The following is a 13,703-nucleotide window of genomic DNA, read 5'->3' on the forward strand; positions in this document are numbered from 1 at the left end:
GCTTGCTTTTTTCAGAGTGAATGTATCTGTTGAGTGATTCTTTCTCACAAAGATGAGATTTTAAACTGATTCATGTGGTTAAAATTTATTAAAATCCTAGCAGAAACTGGAGTAAGTGTGCCTGGATAACCTGGCTTCCTGCAAATGCCAGTTTAAATTACAAAGAGGAATTACAAATGGTTTCTGCAATGACACCAGCGTTTTCTACCATCGTGTCCTAGGATGAGATTAATGTGAAGTCCAAGGTGACTCATTTCTTAGGGGAGGGAACTGATGTATACTTAAACTCTATTATCTTTTCTGTAACTCATGGTGCCTGTGGCAGGGACTGTCAGGGAGTCCTGGTGGCCTGTGGGACTTAGGGAGTGTCTTGTGCAACAATCAAGTGTTGCTGTGGGGCCTGGTGAAGCTGGTTCCAGCTGGCTGTGGATTTAAGGAGTACAAATGGATGAGGTTGGCTGTGCCTATAAAACCTCTCTGGCATCCAGAGTTTGCTTGGGGGTTACCCTGGAGCTTCCCCTCTCCTGGCACTTCTGGGCTGGATTTGACAGTGATGCTGGCAGAGTGTGTGTGCTGCAGGGCACTGCTGGGGATTCTTGAGTTATGAGTTCAACTCCTGAGCTTGAACTGCAGCCCATAGATTAAAAGTAAACTGAATTTCTTCTCCTTTTCCTTTCTCCTCCACGTGTTTATCACCTGCTGTGAGAAAAGTGTGTTTTTCTCTTGGTTCAGGTCAGTAGGGTGGACACTGCTCTCATGGGCCAGACCTCCCTGTGGGGATGGTGCCTCCCAAATCAAGTAGGCACACGTTCTTCTTAGCTCTGTGAAAGAAACAGCTAAGAGTATGTTTCTTAAACAAATCCAAAATATTTAGAGCAATCTGTAATGAATCTTGTTTTGCAGTACATCCTTAAAAGGACTGTTAGTTCATTCCTAGTATTCCTACACCATGTCTGCTTAGTTTTTCCTTTGTCAACTGCTTTATCTCTCCTACAGGGTTTTTTTTTATCTCATTACTTTTTTGAACTAGTGCCAGATGTGTTACCCAGGCCTTCAGAAACCCTGTGGGCAAGGAGAGTCCCTGTCCAGACATTGGTATGGAGTTGGCTGGGCTGTGTCCCACTCTCTCCTGCAGCTCCAGGAGACACAGAGGCACCTCCTGCTCTGTGTCCTGCAGAGCCTCTGGCTTTTCACTGAGTATTTATAAAGGCAGCCTGAAGGCATTGACATAAACAAGGTGCTTTCAGCTGGCACTGCCGCCCAGAGTCCTCCCAGGTGCCCCTTTCTGTTCTCCTGGGATGTTTGAAAATGAAGCTTGATTAGGGGATGTTTTTGTGGGGGGTATGGGGGTTTTGTTTCTTTTTGCTGGTTTAGTAAGCTCAGACTGGCTTCCTTATCACACCCATAGTCCAGCTGAACCTTGATGGTTCTGTCTATGCTGTGATAAGGGAGTGGGAAGTGTATGGGTGGAAACAAGCTGCTGGAGGCCAGGAAAGGTCATGCACCTTCTCTTGCTGGTGTCAGTCTAGGCTTGAAGTGTTTAGGGAAGTGCAGCATGGATTACTCACTGCCAGGTGATGACCTGCCACTCTGGCTGGGGATGGCAGATGGTGCCTGTAGGGATGGTTGGGAGGAGAAGAGTCCCTGCTGTGTGTTGTACAGCCTGGCCTCCTTCCCTGTTCCCCCAGGATAGTGGGAAGCATGACTTGGCTGCTGTGCCAGGTAGCAGAGATGCAAGATCATAGCTCTGACCTGAGTAAGAAATCTTGGTGTGTTGTTATCTGTGCCTTGTACATCTGTCCTATCACAAACGCCTTACATTTGTGTGTGTATATCTTTGAGACTGAGGAAAACTGCCTGCCTTATTCCTTGGCAGAAAATCATCTCCTGAAACACACTTTTAACTTTGGTCTCTTGACTACTTTTCTTAAACACTGTGATATTTTATGCTAAAAATAATTGAATAAATGATCAAGTTAAAACCAGTTATTTCAATTTTCCTTAGAAGCTCTGATGGTTAACTTTAATAATTGACTTTAATGATTTTCCACTGTCCAGCCTCCTCTTAGGGTACAACCCTGCAAGCAACAAGGGGTGTGGATACCTCTGACAGATTGGAGAGGGATAAGGATGTCTTTAAACAGTTTTTCTTACATCTGTGCTGCTTTGTCCTGTAATGATACATTCAAAACACACTACATGGATTCTATGTAAGGAGAAGAGCTGTTTGCATGGAAAAAAGAATAGCCAATAGTCATCCCCTCATGCATTGGATGGCTTCAAGTTTAAGGTAAATGTCTTCTTGGAAGTATTTCTTTCTTTTTTTAAGCTGATGCAAGTTGCTGAGCTTGAAGAATCAAAAAAACCTTAATATACAGAAGTTTCTGTCTCAGTGTCATTACCTGGAGAGTGATCTACCATTGATTGTGTGCTAATACTGACAGGGGAGGCCCTGGAAATCAAAAAAGAGGAGAAGGAACAGAAGGGTGTGGTTAGAGGCCCATAAAGGTTTTTCAGACAATCCCTCTCTTTTTTATCAGTGCGTCATATTTGCTTGCAAAGCAGTCCTTCCTTCAGGAGAAATTCTTCCCAGGCTGAAATTGTGAGTCACTTAGTATCAATAAAACTTCATTTATGGCCACCTGATGTACCCCTGGTGAAGAGCTGGAAGAGCCTGAGGGCTGACTCAGCTCCAGAGAATGCCACAGGTCCTCAGCACTCTGTGTTAAAGAAGCAGAGATTCTTAACAGGTGTCAGAATTAGGTTTTAGTGGGTCAGTTGATCAGCCTCTCACTTGCTGGCACTTAAACCAATCTTAGGATTAGTCCTTAGACAAGTAAATGAGAACATATATATGACAGACCACTTGCAGTTGTATCTGGAGCAGAAGAGAAGCAGCACAGGGCTCTGTCTCTCATCTGTTTTATGTTATAGCAGGATCTGTCTTGATTTCTGACTTCTAAAATGTGTAACTTGGTTGTTTGAGAAATTTGCCTTCTCTTGCCAAGCAGTTCAAGGCATTGTCCCACACAAGGTACCTCCTTAAGATGTGAAGTGTTTCCTTTTGCAGTCTGCTCGGATGGGAGAACACGTTGGTTGCGTGGCATTGCAGCCTCCTTGAATCCCAGAAATCCCTAATCCCCAGATAGTCACAACTGCATCAGTCTGCTTGAAAGAATTTGCCTACTTCATTTTGAGCAGGTTGTGCCAGCCTGTACTCCACAACTGTCAGAAAGATACTGAAGTAAATAAAGGCTGCTGCTGTAGTATTTTCCTTGGGAACTTTTCTATCTGGCTGTTCTGAAGCCACTGGAAATGTGCAGTTAGGGAAAACAGGACTTGGTTTTCGAGAAATGCTTGTAAGCCTATCTCGCATATTTTCCAAGTTTATATAACTGCACTAAACCCTATAAATATTTACATGTTCTAAAGAATAAACTTAATAGCACCTGAAGCTGAAATAGTTTGGTTTTATCAGCTAATTCTGGCTTATTTAATATGAGGGTAATACTGACATCTAATAAAGAAGGAAGCTGTAAAAGTTGTAGTAGGATCAAGATGGTACAAAGAGATATAACTGATTAATATTTTTTTTTAAATTTAGTCTTTTAAAATACCTTTCTTAATCTCTATCATCTAATATATCCTGAGACTGCAAATGCCTGATTGGTGCTGTAAGAGGCAGGGCTTTACTAGAAGAAGAAAAGCCTTGGCTTCTGGTGCTGTGAAAGTCTTCCAATAAGAGGAAATGCCTGAATTGCAAAATGGGAGCACAGTTGAACCTGTAAATGCAGAATTCTGTCTTGCAGTTGTATTTTCTCATGACTTGGGTGAAGCACTTGGCATTCTGTCCTTAAGATGTCAGACTATAGTCAGAGTTTGTACATTAGGCCAAGCAAGATTTTTTGGAGGGGGTGCAAAAACTGGTGTATTCAAGTGCAACAGCAAAGGGACGTTTCTGGAGGCCACTTTAAAGGAAAGCTGTGATTGTGTGGATCAGGTACTGAGTCACTGGGATGTGTTTGCATTTGTGTTGCTCTTGAAGCTGATCAGGGCTGTGCCCTCACAAGAGGCTGAGCTCCTGGAGGCTCCCGGGTGTTCTGGGAACAATCTTAAGGCAAATGCCACTCTTCCTTTTGACATTTTAACAGTCTGGGGAATGCAGTGGGTGTCAGTGGGGAGTAATCCAACTGGCACGGTGCTGGATCAGGACACGATTCGGAGTCTGCTTGTGTAAGTAATGAGGCACTTCTGTGTTGTGAAATGCAGGGAATTATAACATCAGTAAATATTTCTGTAATTGTTTTCATAAACAGTGGGGTTTTCAAGCTCTGTTTAAATAGACTTAATGAATTGGAGACTCTTATCTCACAGAAATCAAAGCCTTCATAGGAATGTGCCTCCTATTGTCAATAGAAGCATATTCAGGTCTCATTTTGAAATGGTGATACTGAATTTCAGAATTGCAGGCACGGTGCATGTAGGCAAGTCCACCTCAGTTCTGGGGTAAGATTTGTGTTTTCTGGTTCATATTTCTGACAGTCTGCCTGTTATCACTGTATTTTGTGTTCACTGCTGCCTTGGCTTGCATGGACTGGCACTGTAAGCAGGAGGGCACCTGATGGGCTGTCAGGAATTTTCCCTTTTTTTCTGCAGTGGCTCCAATGGAGTAGGTATTTGGTAGAACAGGTAAAGAGAAATGTTGATTTTTCTTGCTGTGGCTCAGAGGGGCCAAAGAAGTTTGTGATGCCTACTGGTGCTGCAGTAGTGAGTTGGACTAGACAAACAAAAATTTCCTGATGCTTCCCCCTGCTATAAAGAGTCATTTTTACCTGTTTTGATTACAGAGTAAAGAATGACCAGATACAATCCATGCACACAGTCACATTGCGATCTCTCCATGAGCTGTAGCTGTGCTAGTTTGTGTCATGTAGCACGCCAACCCTGTACCTAAAATACCACTAAAAATACATTTATAATTTTTTAAAAAAATAAGGCCTAGAAAACATCTGCAGTTTGCCTGGTTTGGATGTATTAATTGATCTTTGGCTTAAACTTCATCAGCAAAGTTTAGAAAAAAGTTTTTTAACTGACAGCTTATATAACAATTTTAGTAATTCTAGGACATGGGGCTTTTAGGAATGTCAAGAATTGCAAGACGTGGGAATAAACTTCCAGAACTGGCAGTGCTGCATAGAGCACATGTCACTGATTTGGATCCTTATTGCAGCTTGTAGTAGTTAGTGCTTGAAAAAGGCATTGCCAAACCTCACGTGACCACCTCGGTATCAGCTTAGACCTCAGTTGTTGCTGAGGTTTGATGAAGAGTGGGATGATAATAAGCAGCTGAGGGTGGGGGACTAGAAGAATAATTAAAATGATGAATTTCCCAGTAGTTGGCTGTAGTAAAATGTACTGCTTGACAGGCTGGCTGGCTGGAATGTGATTTGGGTCTAACCATCTGTCACCAAAAGATCATTTTAGGGATATTTGTTTGAGTTTTGAAACTGATTGTGGGTATTTGGATTCTCAGAATGGCCACCTACCAGTCTTGGGTGTGTTTGTATTGAGGGATGTGGTGGAAGGTGCAGATGTGGTAACAGGAATCTCTCCTGTGTCAGTAGGAGTAGTTAAAATACAAAAAGGGGCGATTAGTCTTTTTCTTAGTGGCTTTTAGTCTTTAACAAGATGCTTCTCGCAAATTAATGTAATAATAAAAAATTAAGGATATTATAAGATAGCAGAGAACCTGCTCTTCTATCAAATTTCTTCTTTCCTGGATTCTTGGGTTTCCAAAGCTGTGGTATAACTTGGTTTAAGAGGGCAGGTCATGAGAAATTAGTCTGATTTATTATCTGTGTACACATACATATCTACACACACGCAAAAAAAAAGTCAGTTTGGAGTATTTGGTTGGAATGATCATTGCAGCAGCCATGAGGAATTGCCTTATCAGTGGCAAAAATGTGCTTGCATGGAAATAAAGTTGTACACTTGGCACTTCTGACTCCTACAGAGCAAGAACTAAAATTGGACAGACAAAACTCATCTTGGGAGAATACACAGGCAGGCACTGAATGAGACAGTAGTGCTGGAGAGGAACAGGAATGTCTTCCTTACAGGAGACAGACACATGCAGCAGAAAACTAAAAAAATATTGTCTTATATGGTTTTCCTTTTGCCCTGGTCTGTTAGGACTTGGGAATGAGTGGGTAGGTCTTGTATGACTAAAATTTGCAGTTGAATTGTTGTTTTGGAACTTCTCTGCTTTAGACCACTGTTGAATAATCAAGCTTTTATCAGTGGAGGCTTACAGAGCACAGCTGATAACTTTGTAGAGAAATGTCTTGAACTGATAATCCCATTTTTCCCCCCTGCATTTCTTCTGAAAGCTTTATAATCTCAGCATTCAAAATGATACTTTTTCACTGAGCTAAGAATGCTTTTCTAAATCGTGGATTAACCAGCAAGCCAGTGGTTAGTGTGCTTCTCTCTAGCAGCCACTTCAATTTGTTGTGTTGGAGTTTTTTTAATTTTGGTTGGGGATTTTTGCTCGTTTGGGATGTGGAGTTGGTTTGAGGGGGCAGGAAATGTTGTGGCTTTTTCCTTTTTTTTTTTTTTTTTTGTTTTATTTTAAGTCGTGAGTGGGAGTGATTGTCCTGATTTGGTCTGATGACCTTTCCTTTTCAATCAACTTTCTGAGTTCTGGTGAGCAAATGAAGTAAAGGATGGACTTGGGTCTCAATCGCCAGCCTTGTGGCCTCTATTCAACTGCTGACTCTCAGGAGCTGGGAGGGAGGTTGAGCTGCAGAAAATAGGGAGAGGGTTTTCTCATTTGTCATCTGTGTTCTTACTCTTCTCTGCTTGAGCTGCTGCAGCAAGGGCTGCTTCTCAGTGGTGAGATTCTATTTACTTCTCCATTCAAGATAGCTTCAGGGACACTATTCTGTTTCCTCAGTTCAGCACTGCACTGTTCTCTCATGGACCACATACCTTAAATAGAATATATTTGAAGGCATTTGTAAATTTAGGAAGTCTTATATTGGAACAGATGCTGTTAGCAGCATCATTTCTTAGTGTGTTCTGATAACTGCAGCTAAGGAATACATTCAACATGAGTGGTCTTGATATGAAGCATGGTGCAGAAGTCAGATTGCCAGGGACTCTAGAAGACATTAGGATCATTCACTGTTCCTCCCATCTTGCTTTAGAAGGTACACACAGTGTATTTAATTCCTCTTTAATTCAGTTTTAATAGAGTACCCCGAGTGAAACTCTCAGGTTCCACTAGTAGCAGAGATGGTGAGCTGAAGAGAAAAATCTGTGCTCTGTATCATTTGTACTGTTTGGAAAAAACAAAATTTTTAGTCCAAAAACCTTTTAATAGATCCTATTTCTATGAGCTAGTAGTTTGTTTTTTGGGATAAAAGGGAAGATAAAACAATCAAACTAATCTTTGTCCTGTGAAGAAATTACTTTCTCTCTGGTCAAATGAAATGCTTGTGAGTATGTTACTGCCAGTGTTTCATCACAGGTCCAGTTCTGAGCTGGCTTTTGATCTCTTACATTTTCCAGCTAGTGTAGGTTAATAGAAATGGTCTGAGAGATGAGGTAAGTGTAAATATTTTGTAATCTTCTGCTTAAAATAATTAAAACTTGTCAAGTTTCTTGCTATGCAATTCATCATCTTCTGTTCGACCTGTAACAGGGTAGCTACAGGTGAGCTGTTAAATAAGGTGGCTTGTTCCAGAATGGCTCTCTTGCTGTCTAAAATGAACTGTATGTTGTTTCTCTGCCCTCAGGAGTTGTGGAAGGTGATTTAGCTGCTGTGGAAGCCTACAAGTCGTCCGGAGGGGACATTGCCCGGCAGCTGACGGCAGATGAGGTACGGCTGCTGAACCGCCCGTCCGCCTTCGACGTGGGCTACACCCTCGTGCACCTGGCCATCCGCTTCCAGAGGCAGGACATGCTGGCCATCCTCCTCACTGAGGTGAGTTCCCCTGGCCCTTGCAGAGAGGGAGCAGCATTTTATGTAACTGCACCACTGTGTGCAGCCAGAGGCACGCAGCTTTGACCTGTGGTGTTGTTAGAATATAAGTGAATCGCTGCTTTGTGCCTTGGATTGCTCCTCAAGAAGTGAGTTTGCTTTAAGAGACTTTGTTTTGATGCTCCTGAGGATGTTCAGTTTTCTCATTAATGAACAGTCTTGGCACACGTTGTGACCTTACTGGCAGTGGAAGCGAGCTATTGTGAGGCTTCCTGTGCTCTGGGTGGGGGAGAGGAAATGCTCTCAAAGCAAAGCGCTGACATCAGTGTCAGCGTAGTTTGTTCTGAGTTTGTTAATGAGTAAGTCTACCTGGTCTGGCCTTCCTGGCTTTTGTGGGAGCTTCTCTTCCAGAGTGAAGTAATTTTCTTGCTTTGCAAAATTGCTGAATTTTTTCTATTTTTTGCCCATTTTATAAACTGACTGGTTCTTCTGTTTTGCTCTTCATGTTCCATTTCCTTCTGTCACCTCACTTCTGTTGACTTGCTGTTCTTCATCTTTGCCCTGTAAACAATTCTGTTATCCTTTTTTGTCTGTTTTCTTTAACTCAGACTTTTGGTTCCTCACCTGATCAGGGCAAGATTTTTATTCTGCCTCCTTCCCTGATGCTTAGTGCAATTCTGAAAGCTGCTATTTGCCTGCAAAGTACATAAAGATGATGGAATTCTCAGTGTTGAATAATTAAAAAGAGTAGATGAAGCAAGACAAATGTAGCTAAAGCCTTGAGTATATATTTATATACGACTAATAACAGTAGCTTTGTGCTGCTTGCATAACTCTGCGTGGATGGAGTTACATGTTTAAAAACAAGTTAATTTACTGAAATACTGTCTTAGAGACTTTTGTGGTTGGTTTATTTCTGTGCCTAGGAATACTGACTCATCTTGCCATTTCTGAAAATGCTTAGTAGTGCTTGAGCCCCAGTGATACTTTCCTTTTCTAGGATATGAATGAGTGAAAATGTGGGTCTTAAAGGTGTTTTTTTAATATGCATCTGGTGTCATCCCTGTGCCACTTACCCTTCATTGTTGAACTAGTTTCTGCTGCCAGTGATGACTAGAACTGTAGAAATTTAACTCTCTTAGCTTAATAGTTTTTGGGAAGATTGTTTGTAGGAAACTGTCTAGTACTGGGGTAATGAAGTTTTGTTAAATCTAGACTGGGCTCATGCATGAGATTTGAGATTGCTGTTATTATGAGCTCTTTCCTATTTTTATCTCTTTTTCAGCTGGGAGTGGTCACCTGTTAATTCACTGCTTTGACTGAAAGATATTTTTAACCAGTTATCATTTCCATGACAAATGAGACAGTTCATTAGGAGTCACTAAACTTTCAATCTTTCAGAGTGCCAGTGTTTATAGGTCTCTTGCATTCCTTGCTAACCAAGTACTCTCTGCTGGTGGTCATCCCTCCCAAATCTTCATATTTAACGGGATAATCCTGAGTGCAGTAACTCTGTTGTGTTACAGGTATCCCAACATGCAGCCAAGTGCATTCCTGCCATGGTGTGTCCAGAGGTCACGGAACAAATCCGCCGTGAAATTGCTGCATCTCTTCATCAGCGAAAGGGAGACTTTGCTTGCTATTTTCTGACTGACCTTGTGACATTTACGTTACCTGCAGGTAGCTACAAAACCCTTCTTCCTGCTGGAAGATTTTATTGCTTGGTCACTAGTTGAAAATAATGTATTTTGACTTTCTGGTGATGATGTGTGTGCAGGTTTTATTTATTAAGAGCTTTATTAATTTGTTTATTAAGAGGTTTATTTATTAAGACCTATTTTATTAGATCAGATTTAATAGTTGAATTTAATTGCTCAGTATTTGTACACTTTCATCCATGCATTGCTCCTGTGAGCTGAGCATCTGTTGTCCTACTTAGACATGAAGAAATGGAAGAAAAGTGGTGTGTTCTAAGGAAAGGCTGTTTTTAAAGTGAATACTGAAGCCCAGACATTTCTGGTCCATGGTATGACTTTTCACATAGGCTATTTTAGCTTCCAGTCCTTTCTCTTGAGACCCAGAGCTGTTCTTTGTACCTGCTTGTAGCAATAGCACTTTTGGAATATTTTTGAGGTACTCTGAGATCAAGAGAATGTTTATCTATTAACAAGGAGCTATTAGAAGACTTTTAATCTTCAGTAGCTATTTCCTTTAATAGAAATGCTACCAGCAGTAAGAAAATATGCAGCTGGAAACTGTGCCAATCAGCAGATCTCTTTTGTGTGTTTTATAAAACATTTTAAGAATTCTATTTGGAACCCTTTTGGTTGAGTGTTACCTCATCTCCTCCTCTTCAGAAAGTCTGGATAATATTTACCACTTGGGTACCTGATTGAGGTGCTGTATTCAGTTGTACTCTGTGGGTTGTGTATGAGAGGCAGGTAGGATGGGTGTACAGGGTGTCTGTAGGAGGCTAAAACTTCATTGCTTTTTGGGGGACAGAAGGGAAACGGGCAACAGAAGGATTTCCTAACACACGTGAGATATGTTGTTCTCTCCAGAGCTGAAGGATTTGTTCAGTGTTCTCAAGAGACACATCTTAAAGCACTGTGTAGCTTTTTAACACATTAAGCCATTAAGTAATTAGAAAATAAGACTGTTCAAAAGCATCAAGGCTTTCCACTTTCCTCACACTTTGCCAATTGCACATCTTTTGCAGTTTGGCTCCAGAGAGCATTTCCAAGGATAGAAGTATAAATCACACAGTTCTGTTCAGATATTACCTAAACAATGTAGTTTAGGAACCAGTTTCCACTCAACCTTTCAAATTAACAGATTGGATCCTCCTGAAAAGCCAATGCATGGATGTTAGAGTGCAAAGCTTTTAAATTGATTGCTGGCCACTAAAAGCAGTTTTAGCTTTAAAAGCCCCAATCAATCGCACAAAAAAAGGACCACCCCACGTCACCCTGCCTGCACCAAGCATTAATGTGCTTCAGTAGCAACTCATGTGCCTAAATGTGGACTTAAAAGCCCTGGGGTATTGGACATCTGAGCAGGACTGGCAGCTACCACACTGCAATTAAGAGAGATCTTTGTGTCCTTGAAATACCACGTAGGCCCCAGTCCTTATCCCCTAGAGTGACTGAAGGGATGCTGGATGTTCCTGTTCCTATTTTATCTATTGCCTTAACTTTCACATGTTTAAGTTTCATGATTGTGCTGAAACCAGCAAAGTTTCTCTGGTCGCTGCTCTGCCCGGCAACCCTTTACTGCTTATCCTGTTGGAATGCAGGCCAGGAGCAAATATTTACTGTGTGGCACATGCTGAGTTTTAGAACGTGTGAGAGTGTTTGTTGGTTTTTTTTCCTTCTTTTTTATGAGGTAGTTGCAAATTCTGTCTCTAAAGTTCTTGGAGCAGTTGTCAGTAGGGGGCATTTTCCATGGCATAGCTCAATAGTTTTCCCATTTCTTGTTTTCTAACTTATCTGCAAACCTTTGGGGTTCTCAAAACTATTTTATTGAGGTCTGAATGAGATGATTAAGGAAGTGGATATTCTGGAGAAGAACACGTTCCTTGACAAACTGTACCTGTCCATTGGGATAGACTGCAGGGGAGAAGCCATTCAGATAGGTGGAAAAGCATTGCTTAGGATTGCAGCTGTGCTAAGTACAATAGGGTTGAAAGGAAAATTACTCCTTCTTTAAATTTCCCACCTCAAAGTGGTTCTCTGCTTTCTCCTTCAGAGAAATCCAGTCTTCACCCTATGCATGCTGTGATGATCCTTTCTGCATCAAAGGTGTGACAGTGAGGCTGAGGTGCAAACCTCCCTCAGCAGCTCTCCAAAGCCTCGGGTCATACATGACAGCAGCTTTCCAGAGGAAGTGTTAGACCTGATAGGGCAAAAGCTGTTCTGTGAGTTCTCCTGAGCAGCAGCTGATGATGTCTCTTTTACAGTAGCATTAAGTGACTCTTGTATTTGCTGTCTGTTTTTCCAGATATTGAAGATTTACCACCCACAGTCCAGGAAAAATTATTTGATGAAGTACTTGACAGAGATGTTCAGAAAGGTAAATGCACCGAGAACAGCTGGGATCATCCTGGCTTTTCATCAGAGCATGTTTCTCTTACTAAAAATAAACTACATGTGTCTTTATATATGTGGCTTTGTCCATGAACATGTTTCAAACAGAGATTGGATGCTTTCATGTTAATCTTCACCCTGGACATAAAGTCACAGAATGGTTTGAGCTGGAAGGGACCTTAAAGACCTTCCCCTCAACCAGATTGCTCCAAACCAGCAACTTTCACAGATGAGGCAACCACAGCTTGTCTGGGCAGCCTGTGCCAGGTCTCACCATGCTCAGAGGGAACAATTCCTTCCCAATATCCTATCTAACCCTGCCCTTTGGCAGTAGGATGCCATCCCCCCTTAACCTATCACTGCATGTCCATGTGAAATTATTTTAATTTTAATGTTTCCAGTCTATTTATGCAGCAGAGGGAGAATAGAGTCTGTAGAAATCATGTTTGTAGTGTGTCTTTGTAGAGCTTTAAAAATCTTTAGAAGTCAGTTTTGAGTCACAAGCTTTTTAAGGAAAACTGAAAAAAATCTTTTCATTTCAGTAACAATCCTCAAACAAATGATGTAGTGCTATGGTTTGGTTTGCTTTTGGTTTATTTTATTGACAGTAGAAGAAATTTCTTCTGCCGGTGTAGTTCACCTGTTCCTTGTAGTATGAAGGAAAGCAGAGTTTTATTCACGCAGAGGGGCAGATTATTGAGACTGTGCCATTATTCTTCTGTGTGAATTCTCTGAGATAAGTAAGTGGAGTGTTTAAGAGCTGGCTGTCCCGTTGCAGAGCTGGAAGAGGAGTCTCCCATCATTAACTGGTCCCTGGAGCTGGGGACACGCCTGGACAGCAGGCTGTACGCACTTTGGAACCGCACTGCTGGCGACTGCCTGCTCGACTCCGTGCTCCAGGCCACCTGGGGCATCTACGACAAGGACTCTGTGCTGCGCAAGGCTCTGCACGACAGTTTACACGACTGCTCCCACTGGTGAGTTAGGGCAGCTTTTTCCATGTGCTGTAGTGGTAAAACCCCACAGCCACCCCTCCCCAGTTCCCTGGGATCGTGCTCCTCGAAGCTGTCGAGTCACCGTGGTCCCGGCTGTGATCTTAATCTTATGTTTTAAATACGAGCACTGGAAACTTGGACACTGTGAACGCAGGGATGGCGTGTGATGCTCAGCAAATGGCATTTCAAACACTACAAGGCTTTATACTTGTCAAGCATGCATTAACCACAGTTACTGCAGCTGGAATTTGTGTCCTTGCAATGTAAATCATGCACATGCCATGCCTTGCTGCTTGGTGGGAGCTGTGCAGAAGAGTGTTAGTAGAAGACAGCCTTTTATTCCTTATAAACTTTTCAGTATTTTCATTCCGTCTGCTTAGTTATGGCTTTACTCAGGACTGCTCTTTTTATCCCTGTTCTGCCTGCTAAAATAATAGCAGTAAAGCACAGAGTGTTGGCCTTTAACTTATTCTGTCATTTGGCCATAAAATTGATTTATCATTCTGTAAAACAACTTCGGTTGCTTTGCACTGACAACCTTCTTTAGTTGGATAGTGTGGTTTGCTTCTGCTAGAGGGACGATCTTAGTTGGACCCCCAGTGGTTGTCCAGCAGCTCTCCAGGGTGTCCTGGACTA

The 13,703-nt window shown here is 41.9% G+C and overlaps 1 protein-coding gene across 3 annotated transcripts in view; it reads left to right on the forward strand.

Annotated features, from left to right (window-relative positions):
* The window catches only part of ZRANB1 (zinc finger RANBP2-type containing 1), a 44,104-nt gene that overhangs the window by 17,324 nt on the left and 13,077 nt on the right, over positions 1 to 13,703 (forward strand). For all 3 annotated transcript variants that reach the window (XM_069020249.1, XM_069020246.1, XM_069020247.1), the window contains exons 4-7: positions 7,803 to 7,990; positions 9,514 to 9,667; positions 11,987 to 12,058; positions 12,851 to 13,049. In XM_069020249.1, the coding sequence (XP_068876350.1) occupies positions 7,803 to 7,990; positions 9,514 to 9,667; positions 11,987 to 12,058; positions 12,851 to 13,049 (613 nt within the window). The remainder of the gene's footprint in view (positions 1 to 7,802; positions 7,991 to 9,513; positions 9,668 to 11,986; positions 12,059 to 12,850; positions 13,050 to 13,703) is intronic.

The sequence above is a fragment of the Aphelocoma coerulescens genome, chromosome 6 (genome assembly GCF_041296385.1).
Source record: "Aphelocoma coerulescens isolate FSJ_1873_10779 chromosome 6, UR_Acoe_1.0, whole genome shotgun sequence".
NCBI lineage: Eukaryota > Metazoa > Chordata > Aves > Passeriformes > Corvidae > Aphelocoma > Aphelocoma coerulescens.